This window comes from Ctenopharyngodon idella, chromosome 1, assembly GCF_019924925.1.
Source record: "Ctenopharyngodon idella isolate HZGC_01 chromosome 1, HZGC01, whole genome shotgun sequence".
NCBI lineage: Eukaryota > Metazoa > Chordata > Actinopteri > Cypriniformes > Xenocyprididae > Ctenopharyngodon > Ctenopharyngodon idella.
Window position 1 is genome coordinate 53,302 of NC_067220.1, and position 24,269 is coordinate 77,570.

Below are 24,269 nucleotides of genomic sequence, written 5' to 3' on the forward strand. Positions count from 1 at the left end.
AACATCACGTCATCAGCGTTTACAAGGTGAAACTTGCATGTTATTGTCAGGCTGATATTCAAGAGCAAAACCATATCAATCAACATAAAAATGAATTGAATTCACTGTCAGTCAGAAGTGATTCTGATGTGTTTGTAATGTATTTCTAATGTCAGACATATTGTGTCACTATAGAACTTCATCTAAAACACAATTACGTATTACAAACAAAAACATTTTATTGCATAATCTTTAAGTCTTAAAATATACTGATAGCCTATACAAAACATATGAATATATATATATTTACGTGTGTGTGTGTGTGTGTGTGTGTGTGTGTGTGTAAGGCACAAGATGGCAAAATAACAGAGAGACTGCAATTCATGGAAAATTACACAAAACTTCAGAAATGTCACAAAACATGCTATTAACAGAAAGTGTTTCGAAAGGTGCTTAATTTTAGCTAGTAGATTCTGTAACTTCCCACACAGACGCACCAAACCACAGTCTTGCAAAGACCTACACAATGATGTAAATAACTACCATGGAAAATTTTGTAGCCTATGGTATTGGTACATCTGACTGATACTTCCTACAGACGGCCAACAGCGAAGGAGAAGTAAATGATTTAACTAGTGTAATGACACACATTTAAATCGCTATTATAAACATCTGAATCAAAGCTGCAGTAAATGAATGGAAAAAATGACAGCATTTTCAATCAATTTGACGGGTCCTGGATGGGTCCTTTGATCCGGCTGTAAATCACCTTCGCAGCACCGGATCTGTGGAGAAACATAATCAGAGATGAAGTGTGAATGACCATTTATAGTAATGCAAGAGCTGATCAAAGTCCAGCAGTGCTCAGTATGAGAACCAGATCATGTAAGTTATGTTATATAAAAATAAGTTTCAATATTACATGAGCAATTGTGTTTCAAGCCTGTTTTGTTTCTCACCTCACAGCAGGATCAGGATGGTCCATTCTCAGATTTTCATACGTGTCTTCATTGTCCCTGGTGTATTGGATGGTTGCGTAGCTGATCTTCTGAGAATCTGTGGACTCAGTTTTTCCTGCGGTCTGATCTGTTCTGGTTCTGGGTGAGACCCTGGCGTACAGACCATCATCACAGTGGTTTCCGTCAGAGCTGGAAGGTTGTTGAACCTGGAGAAAGACATCAAAACCTTTCAGAAAAGTGCTAAATCACCTAAATGAGCGAAGAGCTTTCTGTTCCTGTAAACTTTAGTTACTTGTAGTTACAATGACTTCTCATTCACATACAGTATTGTTCAGAATATATATTTATATCAAAGCACAACATAAATGGTTTATAATTTCATTTTGCAGATAGAAACAGATGGATAACTTCTGACCTGCTTCTGTTTGACTTCCCATACTCTAGCACATTTTCTCTTCCTGTAGCGGAGATAAACATGTAAACACACACACATTAATAACTATAAATGAATACTTCAATGTGCATTATTTAAACAAAAGATCTCACCTTATGAACATGATGATGCAGACAAAAAATAAAACTGCACATACAGCTACGATCACAATAGCTGCGCTCAGGAATGTATTGTGTCCTGAAACAAAACCGTCTGGAAAAAAAATAATGAATACTAAAGTATGATCTCACATCTGCAAAAAATGGGAACATTGACAGCGTTTATTAGATGCAGAAATCAGAAAATGTTTGGTGGTAGCCTTGCATTAAAAATATATGTAAGCCAGTGTATTCTGGCAGGTCTTTGGATGATGAAATAAATGTGAGAAAAATGTAACATTTTTACGCACTTGAAAAAAAGAGAAAATGCCAGTATTTCAATTTCAGTTCATTAACTGAAATTATTTACTTAAACTATTATGCACATGTTATTTCTAAAGTTTTACTTTGAGGTTACATTGTTGATATTTGAATTTTGACCGTCTCAGAGAGCAGCAAATTTTCTACTACAGATCTAAACTCTCTATATCATGTCATGTCACAACCAGCAGTTTTGCAAATGCTCAACTTCAAAACCATTATTTTTTTTTTTTCAGCACAGATATTTAAATGAGTTTACCTTTAACAGTCACAGTTACAGCGTCTGATCTCTGAGATCCATGTTGATTGTGAGCCTGACAGTAGAAGCGTCCACTCTGTAGTGCACTGAAACTCTGTCCAGATCCAACAGCTGAGCTTTCATTCTCCTTAAACCAGCTGAAGTTCAGAGCAGGAGGGTTTGAATCACTGCTGCAGATCAGAGTCACTGAATCTCCTGACACTATTTCACCAGATCCAGATATCAACACTGAGACGTTCCTGGGTGGGTCTATAATAGACAAAAGAAAGTGTATATTAATGTTTTGCTAATGTTAATCCATTAATTTGAAGGTTACCACAGTTACTGAATCATCATCAACTCACACATGACATTTAAAGTCACAGCATCAGAGTATTTCTCTCCATGTTTATTGATGGACTTGCACTTGTATTCTCCACTGTCATCAGAGCTGATCTTTGAGATGTTGTAGATTCTTCCAGATCCTACAAACGTTTTTCCTTTAAACCAGCTAATATTTGCAGGAGGGTTTGAATCACTGCTGCAGATCAGAGTCACTGAATCTCCTGACATTATTTCACCAGATCCAGTTAGCAACACTGAGACGTTCCTGGGTGGGTCTAAAATAGATGAAAGAAAGTGTATATTAATGTTTTGCTATTGTAAATCCATTAATTTGATGGTTACCACAGTTACTGAATCATCATTAACTCACACATGACATTTAAAGTCACAGCATCAGAGTATTTCTCTCCATGTTCATTGATGGATCTGCACTTGTATTCTCCACTGTCATCAGAGCTGATCTTTGATATTTTGTAGATTCTTCCAGATCCTACAAACGTTCCTCCTTTAAACCAGCTGAAGTTCAGAGCAGGAGGGTTTGAATCACTGCTGCAGTTCAGAGTCACTGAATCTCCTGACACTATTTCACCAGATGGACTGATGGACACTGAGGCACTCTTTGGAGGATCTAAAAAAATGAACATCAAAAAATTGCATGAAACATAAATTTGAGATCACAGACTACAGTATATTTAGAAAATGTGTTGTCAACATCATCAGCTTCAAGAACTCAGGATGTTTTCACAACACTGCATTTTGGTTGCTGTGAGGTTACACTGCAGTATAAAAATGTTCTAGAAACCAATGCCATGAAAAAAATAAGATATTAATGTATAAGATACAGTATATAAGATACAGCATAAGATGTGCGATTTACATGTTTGGCTTATTTAATACATTTGAAAATCTGTGAAAAAAGTCACCACGATGCCAACTACAAAATGCTGTCCTTGCAAATTTGTCTTAATTTTATGATTAGACTGTTGATTTTGTAGGCGATACACAATTTTACGAGGCTACACAGAAGGAAATCGAGGAAGAAGGTTGTGGACGAGTTATGTGTTTATTGTCAGAGTTGTTAGAGATACATACATATAAATTAATTACCTGTGATGTGATTGGACAACAGCATAAAAAAAAAAAAAAAAAAAAAAACTTTTTAAAAGCCAGAAAATAATATATTTATGATAAATTAAAGGAACCCAAAAATTTTAAATTGTCATTATCGGTGTTGTCCTAATGCTCTTATATTTTCAGACCAGAAAAGGAGAAACTGAAAAAAGTCATTCATATAATGACTGTGAACAGCAACCAGCTTTAACAAAGGATGCTCAAGAATGATCACATATGCGACTAGTGACATTTTCAAAGTGTTTTGGAGGCATTACGATTTCGGCGCTCTAACACCCCTAAAACAACCCCCAGTTGTACAAATTCAGTGAGGAATCCGGCTGCCCGACAGAGAAAATTACATTGGGCTTTTTTTGGGCTACTTTTTTGCACAGACCAAAGCATTATTTTTTCATTAATCTTGATTTTTGGAAATGGCACATATGTGTTCTTTTCCTGCGCTAATAGACTCATGAACACACATTCGTTCAAGTCAGACCAATGGCCAAGGTCGGATTTTTTCACGAAATAATAAAATTGTTTTTGTTAATTAATTTTCTTTTCCTTTTTATAACCGAATCCTATCATATACCCCCAGAACACTTGGAATATGCGACACGAGTTGTATGGGTTCATTTAGTGATACTTTAGCATATTTTTTAAAAAGCTGGTCACAATTCACTGCCATAGAATTATATGGAGGAGCGTGAGCAGGACATTCATTCATTCATTCATTCATTTATATATAATTTCTCAGTTTGTGGTCTGAATAACAAAGAAGGTAATACGACATTAGAACAACACCAGGGTGAGTAAATAATGACTTTTCACTTTTGGGTGAACTCCCTGTAAGGGCCAAGCACCAACAAAATCAATCAGGAGGTGTTTCATTTGAACCATTTCCCACACGATGCATGTGTGATGCTACTCATCTGAAAGATCAAACCCTACAGACCAAACGGTTCTGCCCACAGCCTGCCATGGACATTTTCAATATCTAAACACATACATGTTGTTTTTGAGCACTATCCTCAGCTTGATGCCCTCTTTAGGTGGGGAGGTATCAACTGCATTATAAGGAAGCAAATAAACATAGCCATAGTCTATAGTTATTAAACTGTAAACACATTACTCTTAGATGTCATTTGGTGTTCCTAGAATATAGAGGGTGGTATGTGGAAATAATGATATTTCAAATTTACACATTTCAGCTATAAAAGTCAACTATTCTTTTTTTTTATTATTATTATTATTATTTGTTCAAATAATGACCAAATCTGTACTCACACATGACATTGAGCTCAACAGCAGGAGAGATGTGATTGTGTCCGTGTACAGCACAGCTATATCTGCCTGCATCCTCTCTTCTGACTGACTGCAGCAGGAGTTCATTGTTTCTGTCTCTTCTCTCAGTTAATGGCTGTGAGTTTCTGTACCAGATGAATGTTGCTCTGTCAGTCAGAGTGCAGCTGCTTTTACATGTCAGACGGACTGAATCTCCCTCTGTCACTCTCTCAGGAGACTCCACCTGAAGATCTGAACACAACACACACATTATATCTAGTGCTGCTGTCATACACTGATTATTATTCAACATAATGCACAGAAGAAGAGAGAAACCTCATGAAAGTCACCTGTGACAGCAAGAGTCACTCCTGGTTTACCAGTCCATTTACTATCATCCTCATCAGTGATGAATCTGAAATAGTACTCGTGTGAATCCTTCAGTGTCACATGACTCAGTCTGATGGTGCAGTTCTTCAGTTTATCTCCCAGATACTTAAACCTCTGTTTGTATTCAGGGTCCTTAGACAGATCTGGAAACTCTTTACCCTTTTTTACAGTGCCTTTGGTCCAGAACACTTTCTTGATCTTATGTCCAGTAGGGTATGTATATGTGCAGTTCATTATCACTGATGAGTCCTTTACTGCACAGATGTGTGAAGGACTGTAACTCACACCCCAATCAGCACTGAAAACTCCTGAAAAACAAAATGTATAATAAACAAAGCAGAAGTAACTAATAGAATATATTTATATTTGAATGTCTTGTGGTTGTTGAAGAAAATCAGAATTTAACATTTGAGACAGAAGCATGAAAATGGAATTGAATATACTAGGACTGTTTAAAGATATTATTCCTTTTTGTATATAACTAATTGAACTAAATTAGCATGTTTACTACCAATGAGCAACAAACATGCTACTTCATTAAAGAATAACAAATGAAAACAGGACAGGAAAGCACTGAACAGAACAGGCAGAAAAAACATTAAAGACTTACCTTGAATCATGAGGAGAATGAACAGAGGAAGAGGAGCCATTTTGACTGACATCACCATAGCAACACCTACAACACAATCATTCCTGAATTCTAGTAGGCCGAGATTGTCAACATACATAATCAATAAGAGCAGCAGTCCTGCTGAATCTGTGTTCTTTATTGTAGTCTTTTTCAATGTGATATCAATGAGACCGCATATAGAATCATTTAAAATGTATGACTCTCAATTGATTCAAAAAACAGATAAGAAGCTGGTCTTACCATAGAGCAGGACACCTCATGAGCTGTAACCAAATGACACTTGAGAAGAAATAAGGAAGGTTCAAGTCTACCAGCCTCATTTATAACCAGAACTGCATCATTTCCTCTTCCCCTCACCCCCCTTTTTTCTTGCTTACTTTTGGCTATAGTGACATACAAATATTATTTTTTTAAAAAGTTTTTTTTTCCCCTGTCTTTTTAGATTTTTTCAAAATACTAAAAACATCCTGTTTCTTTCCAGGTTTTATTTCGATTTCCAATCCGAGATACCAACACATACATATAAGCTGGACTTTCATGACGCATATAGTAAACACAAGTGAAAAGCAACCTAAAGTCTTAAAATATCAAAGTCTGCTGACATGCGAGGACCCACGCAGATCTATTATTCATAGATGCTGTGAAATCCCAATAAAAGGCAAACTGATGGTGACTGTAGTGTTTCCTGTTGCACATAGACGTGAGTCATTTTCAGTGACTGGTTCATCTTCAGAAAGTTTTGTGGCTTGCGTCACTATGAACATGTGACTATTTATGACATGCTGTTATAATTTTGCATATATATAAGATTATTTAATAAATTCAGTTTCAGTTTCATTGGTAACAATAAAAATCAGTTGCATGTGCATGTTACCCATCTATTATTTTAGACATTAGACATAAAGCACATTTTTAGGATGCAATTTTTTCAAAGCACGTACACGTTCATGTTGGAAAATAGGAAGGTTTCACTTCCCTGACCAGCGGAAGCTATAGTGACAATTTAGTCTGCAGACGAATTACCAACCAATGCCAATGTTATTAATAGATTTGAATGTCAAAAACTGGTCTGAAAGCTTTGAGATAGCAATAATTAATTTCATGTAACAATGGAAAAACTTTAAATTGTCATCTGCATTGTTCTCACAGGTAAACTTGATGTTTATACTTTCAATGGGCAACTAATTTTGGTGCTTGACCACACGTAAACAGATATGAGCTGTCTGATGCCATTACTGCAAGAGGATGTGAAGGAGAAATGACTGCTATATAAGGTGATATACGTTTGCTGGTTCAAACTTCTGCCCAGTCAGGTCAACTAGTATCTATGAAACCCCCTGTTTCAGCACCAGTCTATTCTTACCATGGTTTTAAAAAATGCTACAAAAGTGTGTGGTGAGCTGCGGAGTGAAGGGGGAAGAGGGGAGACAGACAACACAGCAACATCTTCTGATTCAGACAGTTTTATTTAGCTCTCAAAGCTTCCCACAAATGCATGCTGCAATTTACCATTACGCAAAACAATAAGCATACATGGTTTTGTAAGCTCACCGTAAATTACACAAATACATATCCTGTGATAGCTATAATTTAATGCCCAAATAAATGCACAGCCGTTCACATTTGTACTCTCCATCAAAAATACATATGAACGTGCTGTTGCATCTTTAATAACTTTTTTACTATATATAGTACACCAATAACTTATCAGTGTCTTATAATTGTTCATGAGACTTTAGTATAAGAAAACGTCACGTCCTGTGACGCTGACACAAAGACAAATTTAAACCTGGAGAATGAAAATAGTACCAAATTACCAAAAGGCTTAAAATTAACACATTTTCTCTTATGATTAAAACTAACAGATGGTAACTATGATGTTAAACACACATAACTCTATTGAAATCTCAGAAAATGTATTTTTGGGTTTCACGACCCTTTAAGATAAATGTGCTCACAGAGTATATAGATGAGCTTTGGCTGAAAATTTTATAATTTCAGAGAAAAGGTTTTGACAAATAATTTCTGTTTGCACGTTTTTGTCAGAAGTGTCTCTAGATGTCTTTTTATCGCCAAAAGATATCTCCAACAGACAGTTGCAGTTAAAAATAAAGCTGCAAGCAGCGATTAAAGGCCCAAGCACAAAGAAGGCATGATAAGTCATGCCACCATGGCTGTGTCAGACCAACTGCAACAATGAGCAATTAAAGACATTTTAAGATGTTTGTAGGCAAGATGGCTGAAAAAGCATTAATACTAAATCACTAATAATATAATTGAATGGTTATCATTTTCAACAAATAGGTGGCGCTGTGTCCAAACTGATGTGGTGTGGTCACAGTAGGTGTCAATATGACAAAGCATTGCAGAGATATAGCCTCAGAGTCTTTTGGCTTCATTCCATCGAATTTGTCGATGCAGTATATGAAAACTGTTTCATCTATCAACATGAAATCCATAACTTTTTGTTTGACTGTTCTGAAGATGATCTGACATGAATTTGGTACAAATCAGACTAACAGTCTAGGAGGAGTTTGAAAAAGTAGGTTTTTAAAGAAAATCAAAATGACGGACAGGAAGCTTGGCCAACTATGGCAACACTGGTATCTGTGTTCTCGGCGTGACCCAGAGAGTCCATTAAGACCAGTTTCATGACAATATTACGGAGTCCCACACATGACATGCAAGAAAAAAAAAAGTAAATTGTGCGCACAATTTACTAATTCGTTATATTGATTTACTAATTCGTTCCCTTGATTTGCTAAATCGTGCACACGATTTACTATTTCGTTCCCTCAATTTATAAATAATGCGCATGATTTATAAATCGAGGGAATGAAATAGTAAATTGTGCGCATGATTTAGTAAATCGAGGGAACCAATTCGTAAATCGAGGGAACAAATTAGTAAATCGTGCGCACGATTTAGCCTACTATTTTTTTTTTCCAGCATATCATGTGCGGGGCTCCATACAATATGAATCAAAAGCTTTTATCATTTTTTTTTTTTTTTTTTAAATTTCATTATAACTTCTGACCACAACGTGGTGCTGTCTTTAATTTTTTTGAGTACCTTCAGGGTATGGTAACAATGGCATACCACGTTTCATGCATGTAAATAATTTTTTTTCACCACTAGATGGTGCTGGTCCAAAACTGCACAGACGTCTTCAGGCATTGTGCTGATGACCCATACCAATTTTCGTAACGATATGTTCATGCTTTCATGAAATACAGCATTTTTCAGCAAAATTCAAAATGGTCAACGCCCAAAATGGCCGACATAGAAAAATTAGATATCACTGGACTCAGCATGTTGCTCCTAATCTTATGAGACCACTTTTATGATTTTTCATATCTCTGGACCAGCAGGTGGCGCTGTACCGAAACACTGCACATTGCCTCAGATCATGCTTGTGAGGACATGTTCCAAGTTTGGTCCAAATGCGATAAAGCGTTGTGGAGATATAGCCTCACATCTATTTTCACAAGCGCTACATAAAATTTGTTTGCAAATTTCACGATAACAGGATGAGATCGAAAAACTTTTAATAACAATTTGGCAGCATGGTCTAAAGATACTGTGAGCCAATTTTGGTGAAAATCTGACAAACCGCCTAGGACGAGTTCGAAAAAATATTTTTTTCACAAAATTCAAAATGCCATTTCTAGCCGTTATGGTTCAAAAGTTATTAGCATAAACGTGAATGAAACTTTGAACAGGTGGTGGCGCTAGAGGGATTAAGCTAGAGATTCCATATTAGCTGTGGTTAATGACTGTCCTTTATCAGTGTGCCAAATTTCATAACTTTCCCACAAGCGGTTCTATGGGCTGCCATAGACTTCCAGAGCGGAAGAAAAAGAAAAGGAAGAAGAATAATAAGAAGAATGCAAACGGATACAACAGGTACCTACGCACATTCTTTGCTTGGCCTCTAATTAATCAGACCAAAATTCTTTAAACAACACTTTGAAAGGAGGCTCTCTAGATTTTGTACAAACTAGATGAATAATTTAGGACTTCAACAAACATCACAATCAGACAACCGGTGCACATGTGAGAGAGAGAAAAGAAAACAATAAGCCAAAGCAGCTCTTAATTAAAGCTAAATGGGAGTAATGAAAATCCAGCATCAGCAGAGCCACAGTCCAACCACATGAGGGAGTTGTTATCATGGAAATCTGTTGATCATTTGACTGTGCTGTAAATCACCGATTGATCCTCCATGATCTGATCAGCAGATCTGTGAAATCAATACATTAAGAGATATAGGCATCAATGACCTTTACAGATCAGTACTGACTACAAATACAACCTCAACCAAAACAGGAGCTAAATTAAAACTGGACGAGGCTCAAAAGTTCTTTGATTAAATTCTAAATATGTTTTAATATGTCATGAACATGTCATGATTTTGTTTCTCACCTCATGGCAGCATCACTCTGGTATGTCCTGATATTGCCATACTGGCTTTCGTTCTCTTCCGGTCTGTTCAACTCTTTGTTTCTGTGATGCAAGACAGTCGCATACTGGATCTCGTCTGTATCTTCAGAATCAGAAGCTTTTCCTTTAGTCTGATCGCCAGTGAAATTGCTGAGGGTAATTAAGGCGTACAGGGCGTCGTTTTGATTTGCAGCATCAGATTCAGACTGAACCCCATCATGAGCTGATACTCTGCCTGTTACGTTGACATACAGATCATCCTAAAATAAGAGAAAATGACACTTTATTAAAGAAAAGCTTTGAGTATAACAGGGTGGTTTTTTGCATTTGTCATTTGATAATTTGATTTACCTGCTTTTGTTGGATGTGATCAGCTTTGTGTTTTTTCCTTCTGCAATAAAAAAATATCTAAAAATTATCTAATTATCTAAAAATTTAAATTTGTTTATAAAAAATAATCAGCTTGGTATACTAATGTGCTTTTTGACAGAATTAACTTACATGAACACAATGATGAAAATGAAGATTAAACCTCCAGCGAATCCAGCAACTGCATAAAGAAACTTCCTTTCTACAAGACAAGTGACAGGACATTGTTTTTATCATTGTCTAGAACCACAGAAACAAACAATAAATCCTAGTGATTTATAAATCCAGGAGGATGGCAGCATTTCAACACACTCATGTTTATCTCCATAGTCAAAGATCTTGTGACTGAGGCGGGGAGACAGTGCCACCTTAAACAAAATAATGTTTAATTGACAATACAAAAACAAAAGAAAACAAGATTAGCCTATAAAATATGATTATTAAGAAATCAAACAGCGATTTTGTAAAGTAGCGCCAGTCGTGGACAGTAACGAAGTATTTTTAATTCGTTACTGTACTTAAGTACATTTTTCAAGTATCTTTTCTTTACTCGAGTATTTTTATTTTGAGCAACTTCATCGTTACGCCACTAGGAGGCGACAAGACTGTTAATATGTATTTGATATTGAATGATTTATTCAAAAGATTTGTTCAAAAACATTGATTCATCCAGTAATGAAACAAGTGAAGTAGTTATGAGTGAGTCATTGAATCATTCATTCAAACCCATTTTTTAAATAATTCAAATAATTAAATATTTTTAAAATCTTGATTCTCATTTTATCCAGAATCGTGCAACTCTAACACAAATTACAATAACGCATGCACGTTCATCTTCCCCGCTGCTGTAGCAATTTCTTAAAATGTGATGTATTTAGCCCTATATGTTTCATCTGTTTTTATATTGTTTTTCAACACACATTACATATTATGTATCTGCATCCACTAATCTTCACTGACTATAGTGCTGGCTATTTGACATAATTATTTTGAGCAATAGGATTATATAAAATACATAATATGAAATTAAATTATATAAGTGGCCTATATAAAATTACAAAATAAACATTCATCAATTAGTACTTTTTTACTCAAGTACATTAAAAATCAAGTACTTTTGTACTTTCACTCAGGTAAAATTGAAAAGGAGCACTAAATACTTTCACTTGAGTAATATTTTATAATACGTATCTGTAGTTTTACTCAAGTACTTGATTTGTGTACTTCGTCCACCACTGAGTAGCGCCATCCAACAGCGACCACCAGGGGGGAATATAAAGTGAGAATCATGAGATCCAAGTGAAAAGTCATGTGAGAGAAGACAATAGGTGTGTTTGACTTGAAGAGGCGCTGCACAGACTGATCGGTGTATGACATTAAAGCACTATGAGAGTGATTAGAGAGCAGACAGCTCTGTAGAAAAACTTTTTTTTTTTTTTTTTTTTTTTTTTTACTGTACTATTGTAGTTATTTTCCAAGCATAGTAATTTAAAAAGCACATAAACTAGATGAGACTTTGAAGTTGTTTTAATAAATTATGTATTCTTATAATCATAGAATATTGCAGTATTGTCACGTGCATGTTCTGTTTTGGTATAGTTTTAGTTCCTGTACCTGTTTCCTTTGTTCTCATTTTCCCCTCCACTAGTTTCCTTGGTTACATATTAAGTTGACCTATAGTTTCCTAGTGCATGCCAGTTTGTTCCGTTAGTTACTGATTATGTTCACCTGCTGTTCATTTAGTTACCTCATAATTCCCTGTCTATTTAATCCCTTAGTTTCCTCAGTTCACTGTTCTGTGTCGTTGATGTTTTTGGTGTGGTTGTACTATTTTGAGTCCTTGTGATTCTGTAGTTGATTTATTATTAGTAAAAGATGTAGTTTTGTTGTATTCCTCATGATCATGTGCTTCATTATATTTTATACCCCCATATTCTTTCCAAGTAATCAAACATGCTAACTGAAAGTGCATAGTATGTTTATTTCCTGGAGCCCATCAGTAGCAGAAATGCTCATCCAATCACAGAATGACTGATACACACCATGTACAATGACAGTTACAGCGTCTGATCTCTGAGATCCATGTTGATTGTGAGCCTGACAGTAGAAGCGTCCACTCTGTAGTGCACTGAAATTCTTTCCAGATCCAACAGCTGAGCTTTCATTCTCCTTAAACCAGCTGAAGTTCAGAGCAGGAGGGTTTGAATCACTGCTGCAGATCAGAGTCACTGAATCTCCTGACACTGTTTCACCAGATCCAGTTATCAACACTGAAACGTTCCTGGGAGGGTCTAAAACAGACAAAAGAAAGTGTATATTAATCTTTTGCTAATGTTAATCCATTCATTTGAAGGTTAACACAGTTACTGAATTATCATTAACTCACACATAACATTTAAAGTCACAGCATCAGAGTATTTCTCTCCATGTTCATTGATGGACTTGCACTTGTATTCTCCACTGTCATCAGAGCTGATCTTTGAGATGCTGTAGATTCTTCCAGATCCTACAAACGTTCCTCCTTTAAACCAGCTGAAGTTCAGAGCAGGAGGGTTTGAATCACTGCTGCAGATCAGAGTCACTGAATCTCCTGACTCTATTTCACCAGATCCGTTTATCAACACTGAAACGTTCCTGGGAGGATCTAAAACAGACAAAAGGAACTATATTCATATTTTGGGATTGTTAATCCACTAGTTTGTTTGTTGAAGCATCATTAACTCACACATGATGTTTAAAGTCACATTATCAGAGTATTTCTCTCCATGTTCATTGATGGACTTGCACTTGTATTTTCCACTGTCATCAGAGCTGATCTTTGAGATGCTGTAGATTCTTCCAGATCCTACAAACGTTCTTCCTTTAAACCAGTTGATTTCTGCAGGAGGGTTTGAATCACTGCTGCAGCTCAGAGTCACTGAATCTCCTGACACTATTTCACCAGATGGACTGATGGACACTGAGACGCTCTTTGGAGGATCTGAAAAGGCCAAAAATTAAATCCTTAAATAATCTCATTCAAACACAATCTCCAGTTTTTAAAAAGAACTAATGAATCTGTACTCACACATGACACTGAGCTGAACAGCAGGAGAGGTGTGATTGTGTCCGTGTACAGCACAGCTATATCTGCCTGCATCCTCTCTTCTGACTGACTGCAGCAGGAGTTCATTGTTTCTTCTCTCAGTTACTAGCTGTGAGTTTCTGTACCAGATGAATGTTGCTCTGTCAGTCAGAGTGCAGCTGCTTTTACATGTCAGACGGACTGAATCTCCCTCTGTCACTCTCTCAGGAGACTCCACCTGAAGATCTGAACACAACACACACATTATATCTAGTGCTGCTGTCATACACTGATTATTATTCAACATAATGCACAGAAGAAGAGAGAAACCTCATGAAAGTCACCTGTGACAGTAAGAGTCACTCCTGGAACACCAGTCCATCTACCATCAAGATCATAAGTAATGAATCTGAAATAGTACATGTGTGAATCCTTCAGTGTCACATGACTCAGTCTGATGGTGCATTTATGCTGTTTATCTCCCAAATACTGAAGCCTCTGACTGTATTCAGTGTCGTTAGACAGATCTAGAAGCTCTACACCCTGTTGTATAGGGCCTTTGGTCCAGAACACTCTCATGATCTGATATCCAGTAGGGTATGTATAAGTGCAGTCCATTATCACTGATGAGTCCTTTAGTGCACAGATGTGTGAAGGACTGTAACTCACACCCCAATGAGCACTAGAAACCCCTGAAACACAGAATTTATATAGTTGACAAAATAGCAGTGACTTTTGCAATAAAAAATGATCACCTAGCCCTGCTCGACATGCCAAATCTAGCCCGCATGCTCCCGAACTGTCTGAAGTGATGGAAGAATTGAAATCATTAAGAAAAGAAAATCAAGAGGGGCATAGATAAATGAAAATATCACTGACAAAATTGGAGACTTCGGTTCAGGACTTAAAATGCAAAATAAATGGTTTGGAGAGCAGAATCGGGGAGATGTAGGAACGGATCTAGCTGCTGAGGAGACTGGGATGAGGCACGAAAGAGCACTCCGATATCTCCTGGAACGTGAGGCAGATCTCACAGGTAGATGCGAAGACTCGCAAAACAGACTTCACCGGAATAATCTAAGAATATATCAAGTTCCAGAGGACCGTGAAGGAGAAAACACAGCAGAATTTGTCATGGGTCTGCTCACCACAGCTCTACAGCTACCTCAGGACATAGATATAAAGATCAGAAGGGCACACAGGGCACTTGCAGCCAAACCAAAATACCCCGCCACACCTCCTAGATCGATAATAGTGAGATTCCTGGACTATGCTGTTAAGGATAACAAGCCTGGTCACAGAAACAGGTCCTGTACAACGCGAAACATCTACTTTGGCAACGACTACACGCCTGAGTTGCAGAGGAAAAGAGCACAGGTGCGAGACATAAAGAAACATCTCAAACTGAAGAATGTGTGAGCGCAGTGAGTGTGTCTATCCATTATAAATAAGGATCTACCTGGAGATGGGAGTAAAAACTTTCCTTACCCTGATGGATGCTGCATTACCGTTGCGGGACCTGGGAATAAAAGTTCAAGTGGACAAACAAGACCGACAAGTAAGAGAAATATCGAAGGCAAGATGTTCAGTGCAAGGTGGACGTGGATCGAGCACAGCGTTGTTGTCTGATGCGGATCTTCAAGCATTTTTGCAGAAGGAGTGAATGTTTCAAAATATGTAAGCAGTACATTTAAAGGCACAATATGTAAAAAAAAATGTAATTAAAATATCCAAAAACCACTAGAACAATGTTATATATTTTTTTGACTTGTGTACTTACATTATCCCAAATGTTTCCAAGAATGTTTAAATCCAGAGAAATAAGCAATATTAACCAGGACAAGAATCGTGTCTGTGAGTCACCTATCAATGACATTATACCTGCATTTCCCTCAGTTTCCGGTTTTATTTTGCAGAAACCATGGAAATACCAAAGATGCTTTAATATATTATGTGTTTTATTAGACAGGTGAGCAACTGTTTGGTTACATTTATAGATAAAAAACTAATCATGTTATATAGCTCAACACAGTAAGTCTTATTGTTTAAATCTTGTTTTCTTGATTTACAGTGAAGTACCATGTTTTACCATGACTAATATCGATCTAGCTTACTGCAGTGTGCAACAAGTGTCTCATAGTAGCCGCCGAGCGAATGCAGAGTAGCATACAACTTTCAACACAAATGTTTCTAATATGATAAACAGCACTGTGTTACCCCACATACGCTTGACCAGAAGAAGCGGAAGCGGCGACTGCGGCATAATAAAATCTCCACAGCTCACGAGGCATGTGTTGTGTTCGTCTCTCATTAACAATCGCTCCATCTGCCTCGTTTCTGCTCTCACAACACTCGGTCCTGCTCTGCTTCATAATCTCACTCATGTACTTTTCCACCAGCTGTGAGGTGAAGACGACATCTCCCAAAAATCCGCGCTCAATCTCTGCGTCATCAAGCTACGCCTTTGTTTTGAATAAGCGATCTCTAGCAGCGAAAATCTACATAGTGTGCCTTTAAACTGGATATTTCTGCTTCAGAATGTGAGTAAACTCTGGTTAAATTATAGAAGAGACTGGCTCTTTGTAGAGATGCATACATTTAAAGAACATATTGCAAGTTAATTTTTTTTTTTTCCAAACTGAATATATAACCTTGTACAAAAATACTACATGAAAAGTTAGTGCAGGATTTACAGGATACGAGGGTACAAATTTAGTAGATAAAATGAACGTTTCTTTGACTGTTTGTAAAAAACATTTTTTTTTTTTTTTTTTTTTTAACATTGCGTCATTTTACGTCACGAGAGTTGTTCGCCGGGCTCTGGGTTGACTAAGTGCAGATAAGGTTGGTATGCAGCAGGAGTGGTCATGGGTCAGTGTGTTTTCGGCAGTTTTTGTATTTTGTACATCGTCATGGTTTATTAGTGTCTGTGGAAGTTGCACAAACTCCAGCCTGTCAGGACATCGAGTCCACAGGTAACAAGAAAAAGGACAGTGCTATCTTCTGTGCCTGGGTGCGTTTTGTGCAGGTGAAGAGACGGGACTTCACTTCTGCATCTGCTCCGAAAAACAGGGTGGTGTGTAGCATTCACTTTAGATTGGAGGATTATCATTTCGGCCATATGATGGAGTTCAACATTGTAATACTCCTGTAAAGTATGATATTAAATAAATAAACTTCCACACGCGATGTTTCTTCACTGTTGTTTTTACATGAATCAATTTCAACATTGATGAATACAGATTATGTACATTAACACAAAAGCATACAGTCTCACACTTTTCAAAACAGTTTTGAATTTTAAATACTCCAATTTCATTCATGCCATGTATGTACATTCAAGTTCACTCAACTACATACTCATGGCGTCATATACATCCTCACACTATCAGTCAATCGACACGAAATAAACTCATAACACAGAATTAATGAATAAAGTGTAACATGAAACACATACAATAACACTATACTGTCTGTGGTTCGGCCGTCGGCGGAAGACATGATGGTCATGGATCCGTCAGGGATGCAGCTCGACGAAAACATTTTTATTTTTTTTTTTTTACTTCTGCTAACTTCCAAATCAGTCGTGATGAGAAACCGCTATATCACGTAACGTTAATGTGTAAGGATATTAACGAGTGTGACATACGCCTGATCAAAGCTTTTTAGTTTCTGTTATTGGTAAGTATGAATACTCCTAGATGACCAATACTAGCTTTGCTGTTGTCTGATACATGATAATAATCTGTACAATATTGTGATCTGAGCACAGTGTTAAATATCATTAGATAACGTGTATCTACAAGCTAACACCGGTCTCCTGCCCTGTTCTCTACTGGTTCTCTTCACACCACAACTTAACCTGTCTCCTCTGACCGTTGTTCTGTCACTACACAATATTTTTGTCGGTCATGATAGTCACTGTGTCAGATTCTACGATTTTCACTTCTAAAATCTTGTTGTGTCATGGACAAGAAACATGTCTGACTACACGTTGCTACCCGACCATTCATCGCGTGCCGTCTTTAACCATGTGCATGTTGTCATCGAGAAGGCGGGACTATCGACTGACAGAAGGCGCTGTGAGTGTAAACAAACAATGGCTAGCATCGTGTTTTGCTCTGTCTTGTCGCCAGAAAAGCCTAAAAATGGACACATATCTGGATAGCTCAGCATCGGTTGTAGTCCACTATGACACACTGCACGAGATGAAAAGATTGAATCTTGCGTACCGATGCCCATTGTCATTTACGAATCCCCACGACACCCTACGTCAAGAAAATCATGGCAAAATCAGGCTAAAATTGTGTAGTCTGAACTGGGCATAATCCTGGCCTGTCCCTGCTCTCTTGGCCGCATATCAGGCTAATTGTATGGCTGTGGTCCATCATACAAGTATGAATAAACATTTACAATTTCCTCAACGTCCGAACTGTCATTGCAATCCATTGTTTTCCTATTGTTTAAATTGACCGTACTCCCTCCTGTTACGTCACTTCTGGTTTGGCATTTTTCAGATGTGGAAGTAAAATTTTCTCACAAAAACGACTTCAGAAGCCTCAGTAGCGTATTTATAAGTATATTTTTTAAAGAAAAAAATCAAACACCCAAATACCTCAACAACGCTAACACAACCATATTATATAAGATTATTATAAAAAATATATGAAGGCCAGAAATTAATAAATAAGGAGAAAAAGGAAAAAAAAAAAAAAATGAGACCAATTGAATTAAATAAATAAACAGAAGAAAAAGCAAAGGAAATGATATCCCCTATTGCAGAAGAAGAAATAAGGGAGACTATTGCAATTTTAAAAACAATAAGTCACCTGGGGTAGACGGATTACTCAAGGAATTTTATAAAGCATCTGTAAACAGATTGGCTCCTAATTTATGTAAGGTGTTTAACTATCTACTGCATAATGAAGACCGCCCCGAACTCATGGTCTGACGCAATTATTACTGTAATTCATAAAACTGGAAAAGACTCTATGCAATGTATGGCTTATAGAACATTAAGCCTACTATTTCAGGATATGAAACTTTTAACTCAGCTTAGATGCTGAGAAAGCATTTAATAGGGTGGACTGGGTGTTTCTGGAAGTATATGGGATTTCATGATACTTTACAAATCAAGAGTTGGAGTTAATGGTCATTGCTCAGAGTAGGGGAACTCGTCAGGGAGACGCTGTGTCTCCAGTCTTATTTGCACTTAGTATTGAGCCACTAGTGCAGGGATGTTAAACACAGTCCTGAAGGACATTAATGACAGAATTTTCATTTTTGGGTGAACTAACCCTTTAAAGCACGCAAGCAGACCATCTACGGGACAAGCCGGATTCCACCAAATCATTTTTATCTTTACGCACACAATAATAATCTTTTACATATTAATCTTTTTATTTTTAATATTTGGCATGTTTGTGTGCTGCTGCCCATCCCTGTGTGTGTAACAAGCAGAGTGTATGCACGCCTATAGGCGCATATTACTAACGCGCTCTTTAAATAACAAAAAAAAAAAAAAAAAAAATTGCACCATTGCACCATCCACCATCTATTTCAGTTGCCTCAAAATAGCAATACGCCAACAATGCGCCTGAACACACCTTGTTTTCAGACCAGCACGCCCATGGGCGCACAAATGGGCACAAACGCATTTGCTATATAAACAACGTGCCGCAGGACGTGAAAAATGATCTGCATCGGGCTGAAACTAGCAAAAAATACTTGCGTCGCACCTGCCGCCGCATTGCGCCAGGTGTATGATAGAGTCCAGTGTCTTTAGTAGATGGGAAGAGAGAGGTTTATAATTAATCAGCTTATTGATGTGGAGACCATGATCTTTTTCTCAATTATGTGATAGGTTTACATTGAGATCTAATTCTTTCTTTAGATATTTACAATTACGACACTGGGACATAATTAATGGAACTCCAGCAAATGCTGAAAAATATTTTATTAATATTATTGAATAGATCTACCAACTAAAAATCATATAGCACTTATTTATAGGAAGTTAATGCAGGACCAATCTAATGACACATTTAATATAAAAAGAAATTAGAATTAGAGTTAAATACTATAATAGAGGATGAGATGTGGATAAATGTATGTGCCAGCTGTCATAAGGGTATTAGCAGTCCAATGTGAAAGGAATTTAATTGGAAAATGAAAATGAGAATCTTCAGAGTTCCATTGGTGGTTGCCAAATTTGACAGTTCTTTGCCATTATCACAATGCTGGAGAGATTGTTGGAAGGTCAGGGACTATGTGCATATATCCTGGGAATGCTCCAAAATACAAGTGTATTAGCAAGGGAAAAAAGAGAAATGAAAAGTTTTAGGAAGAGATATACCAATGCACCCAGTATTTTTTTCTGCTTGATTGTTTCCCCTCTGATCAGTTCAGTAAATCCCACTTATTTGTATTACATATATTATTAATGGCAGCTACGAAGATAATCACTGTGAACTGGATGAAGGTGCATGGACCTACTGTGACAGAATGGACACAACGTGTCCAGGGGTGTTAGGGGTGGGAGAAAAAAATCGCAATTCTCTCTTCAACGATTCTGGATTGACTCTAAGAATTTTAGAATCGATTCTAAGCTTATTTTTAACCGCAGTTGCGAGATGACGCTGCACGTTCTTACGGTGCATGTCCACCGGCGCGGAACAGAGCGAACGTTTTCAATTCATTCATACGGAGGTTGAGCCTCGTGAGCCTGAAGATGCTCAACTTCCATAGGAATGAACTGAATACGCTACGCTCGCTCCACGCCAGTGGACACACACCGTCAGAAACAACCGTATTGTGCTTGTTTCCATTTCCTTTCACACACACACCACTCGAACCTTCTATAAATTAATCTTTCATACAGTTTGGAAAAGCTAGAGCGAATTACATGCGCGCGGACATTGGCGTGGTTCATCATTGCACAGGATACGCGCTGTGAGAGAAACGCGCTTGCAGCTTGCGTTCTCGCCCGCCAGTAGGCCTTGCAAATGCTCTACGAAGGCATCGTTTATGTTGTTTGGAGTGCTATGGGCTTACATTTTATAACTCACTGACAGAAGGCTGCTTTCAATATACACGTGCGCTTTGTGAAGGGCGCTCGCGCAAGTGGCTGTGTGCGACTCCGTTTAAGTGTTTAAATGTAGCCTACTTGCATCTCAAAATGCTTTTATGACGCGAAATTAATGTAAACACAGCCAGCTAGATGTCTAAAGGGATTAAACAGACAAAAACATCTTATATTTCAAAAGAGATCTATGCATTATTGTGAATGCAGCTTATTCTTCCGCTGTCTATGATGACATCAGTAATAATCAAACAACCGTAAAGCTGAGAAAGAGAAAAATGCCTCACAGCTTTTGAATTGAAAACGTTCAGATACTCTTAAATACTGAAAGCACTCTTTGTTTATTGCTTGTAATGTTTCGTTGTTCCTCTATATTATTATTTAGTAGACTACTTGCTTTTATGTTTTGAAGCTGTTTAAAGCCTAGCTTATATTTAAAAATTTCAAACTAGTAATTATTTAAAAAGTAATTAATAAGAAAAAAAAGTGGATCAAGAATCGTTTTGGAATCGGATCGGATCATGAGGTGCCTAAAGATTCCCACCCTAATATATATATATATATATATATATATATATATATATATATATATATGTATATATATATATATATATATATATATTTATTTGATAAAATTACAGCATATTTGAAACTGTATTAATTGAAACATATAAAGGAATTAGCTTTAATATATATTAATGTTTGAACCATGCAGATGATGTATTGGTATGTGCTGTATTCTCTGAAGTGCTGTTGTCACGGTTTTGTTCAGTTAGTTTCCTTTTCATGGACTTTTAGTTTGATACCTTCAGTCACATGTGTTTCCTTTGTCTAGTTTCCCACCACAATCAGTCAGCATGGACACTCATCACGTTCCTCACAGCTGTTTGTCATTATTAGTTAATTCGTCTGTGTATTTAGTTCCCTGGTTTCTGTTCATTGTTGTCGGGTCTCGTTTGTGTACGGATGTGTGTTACCCTCTATGTGTCACGAATGTGGCTCTCGCGCCTCCTCCTCCGCACCACCGGAGGGAGCCGTCACCTGAATATTGACTGGTTAACATTCGGACTACGTTTCCCATAGGCCCTCATTCCTGGGACTGATTGCACACACACCTGCACCTCATTACACTCACACTATATAAGACACACACACACACACACACACACACACCCTTTGCGAAGTCTTGATTTGCCCCGGTGATCACTACTGAGCGTTTTCTTGTGGATTGTATTTCTGTTGCCGTTGGACTGTTTATTGGACTGTGTTTGTTTGCTGCCTGCCCTGATCCTTGCCTGTTATTTGGACTGTGTTTGTTTGCCGCCTGCCCTGATCCTTGCCTGTTATTTGGACTGTGTTTGTTTGCTGCCTGCCCTGATCCTTGCCTGTGACTCTACTGTGTTTGTCTGCCGCCTGCCTCGACCATTGCCTGCCCCTGTTTATGTCTCTGCCTTTGCCCCTGTCTGCTTTGGTGTTTATCTTAATAAAGCTGCAAATGGATCCTCATTCTGCCGACCCGTCATTACACTATGCCTGTGGATTTATTAAAGTCAGCCTTATCTTCATTCCCTTCATGTTCGTGTGAGTTCTATCAGCACAATCCCTGACAGCTGTCAGGGACTTGTGCATTTATTTTAATTTTGTATATGCATTTTTTTTTTTTTTTTTAATTTACTTTTTGTTTTATTCATTCAATTTTCATTATTAATATTCTATTCTAAATAATATTATATAACAGTTTTCTGATTATAAAAAAAGTTTAATAAATACACAGTTAAAAAAAAAAAAAAAAGAAACCTCTCTTCAGTGTTTCTGTTGCAGAGACTCACCATGAATCATGATCAGAAAGATCAGAGGAAGAGGAGGAGCCATTCTGACTGACATCACCATAGCAACACCTACAACACAATCAATATACAGTCACTTATTTTAGCTTCTGTGAAGGAGAATCTCATGAAAGTGTAAGATTATTTGGTCCCACTTAATATTAGGCGGCCTTAACTACTATGTACTTACATTTAAATTAATAATTTGATACAATGCACAAGTTTTTACATTGTACTTATATTAAAAAATACCTGCATGCAATTACGTGTAATTAATTTCTGTAATTACATTTATAATTACACTATTGACCCTTCACTTACACCTTAACCCACCCTTAAACCTACCCATACCACTAAACCTGTCCCTAACCTTACCCGTATCCACATCAATAGCAGCAAAAGTGTGAACATAATGAGTACTTATTTTTTTGATGTAAGTGCATAGTAGTTAAGACCACCTAATATAAAGTGAGACTGATTATTTTCATGACAGTAAAAATAACAGCCTTTAAAAACAAGATTTTATGCTAAATCTTTTTTTTTTCTTCTCTCAGGTAAAACATGACTTGGATTTTTTTTTTTTTTTTTGAGATTCACCCATGAGGTAAAGGCCAAATTTGTGTAAAGTTTAATGTAGTCAACAAATAAAAATACTGATAAATACTGAAGGAGTTTCCATCTCAGAAATCTGTAAAAATATAAAAAAATCTCGACCTGATATTAATGCAACATCTGAACGTTTGCATTTTTAAACATGCAGCATGAACACATGTAGATAACAAGGTTAATTCCTGTTTTACTTTTAAAATGTAACTTACAAACTACAGAGAAATTCTCTTACCGTTTTTCAGCACTGAAACGCTGCAGTGAGAACAGAGGTGTACAACCATAAAATGATTTCTCTTGAAGACGAACTCTTTATTTTCCTCTTTTCAAGTACATTTTACCCTCACTTGCTGCTTCAGGTTAAAATTGTTCAAAAAATACTTTTTGTCATATAAGAAAATACATCATAAAATGGACTAAATGAAATAAAGCAGCATCCTTCAGAGCATGAGAATTAGCCAAATGAAGAAAGAAAGAGGAACCGAAAAGAGTCGAGAACATGCAAAATACTTCACATTTTCAAAGTGTTTCTTTAAGATGTGCGTGATTTTCACATGCCGTTAAACTTTTATTTCTTCACAGACAGGATTGTCTCAGATACTGAGTTTCTGTGGAGTGAACAAATGCAACCATGATCCTTTTTTCTTTAAGTTAACTGAATGAGTTTGACGGGACTTCATAAGATCATACTTACTAAGCCTTAAGTCTCACTTCCTCTTTTGTGTGTTGATAAGAGGCCTGTGAACTGCATTAAGCCTTTATGCAAATCTTGATCTGACAGAAGCTGTATCCTGTACAACACAGACACTCACTGACCCTTGTTCCACAAAGCTTTAAGAGAACCACAACATTAACACTTTATAATTCATGAAAACCAAGGAGGGAATTTGTTGCAGGAGGGAGTGGGATTTGTCATTCCACTAACTAGACTGAAGGCCTACTGCACTGCATATATGTTAAATTACATGTAAAATACATGTTAAATTAATACTGGCAATAACACTCACCTCTAAACTTCATGATCGTCACCTCCAGCACTTTAACTTCACTGCTGCTCATGCAAACACATTCACTCTCTCATTAGATGAAGAA

The 24,269-nt window shown here is 37.0% G+C and overlaps 1 protein-coding gene across 4 annotated transcripts; it reads right to left on the minus strand.

Moving 5' to 3' along the window:
- Positions 1-193: 193 nt before the first annotated feature.
- On the minus strand, positions 194-24,269 carry LOC127496939 (B-cell receptor CD22-like). Of its 4 annotated transcripts, none has more exons than XM_051865220.1 (12): positions 23,413-23,636; positions 22,575-22,643; positions 14,009-14,356; positions 13,668-13,910; positions 13,326-13,580; positions 12,987-13,244; positions 2,744-3,001; positions 2,050-2,298; positions 1,485-1,584; positions 1,354-1,396; positions 939-1,144; positions 194-764 (listed from the first exon to the last, which is right to left on the minus strand). In XM_051865220.1, exons 1-12 carry the CDS (start codon positions 23,459-23,461, stop codon positions 701-703), a joined length of 2,142 nt encoding a protein of 713 aa, XP_051721180.1. In that variant the 5' UTR covers positions 23,462-23,636; the 3' UTR covers positions 194-700. The 4 variants fall into 4 exon arrangements, with proteins under 4 accessions (XP_051721180.1, XP_051721095.1, XP_051721019.1 ...); XM_051865059.1 differs by lacking the exons at positions 194-764; positions 939-1,144; positions 1,354-1,396; ... (1 more) ...; positions 2,050-2,298; positions 2,744-3,001 and adding exons at positions 7,236-10,031; positions 10,214-10,491; positions 10,583-10,622; ... (1 more) ...; positions 12,643-12,891; positions 24,185-24,269 and having other exon boundaries at positions 23,413-24,008; XM_051865135.1 differs by lacking the exons at positions 12,987-13,244; positions 13,326-13,580; positions 13,668-13,910; ... (1 more) ...; positions 22,575-22,643; positions 23,413-23,636 and adding exons at positions 2,394-2,648; positions 4,771-5,019; positions 5,118-5,465; positions 5,768-5,833; positions 6,029-6,275.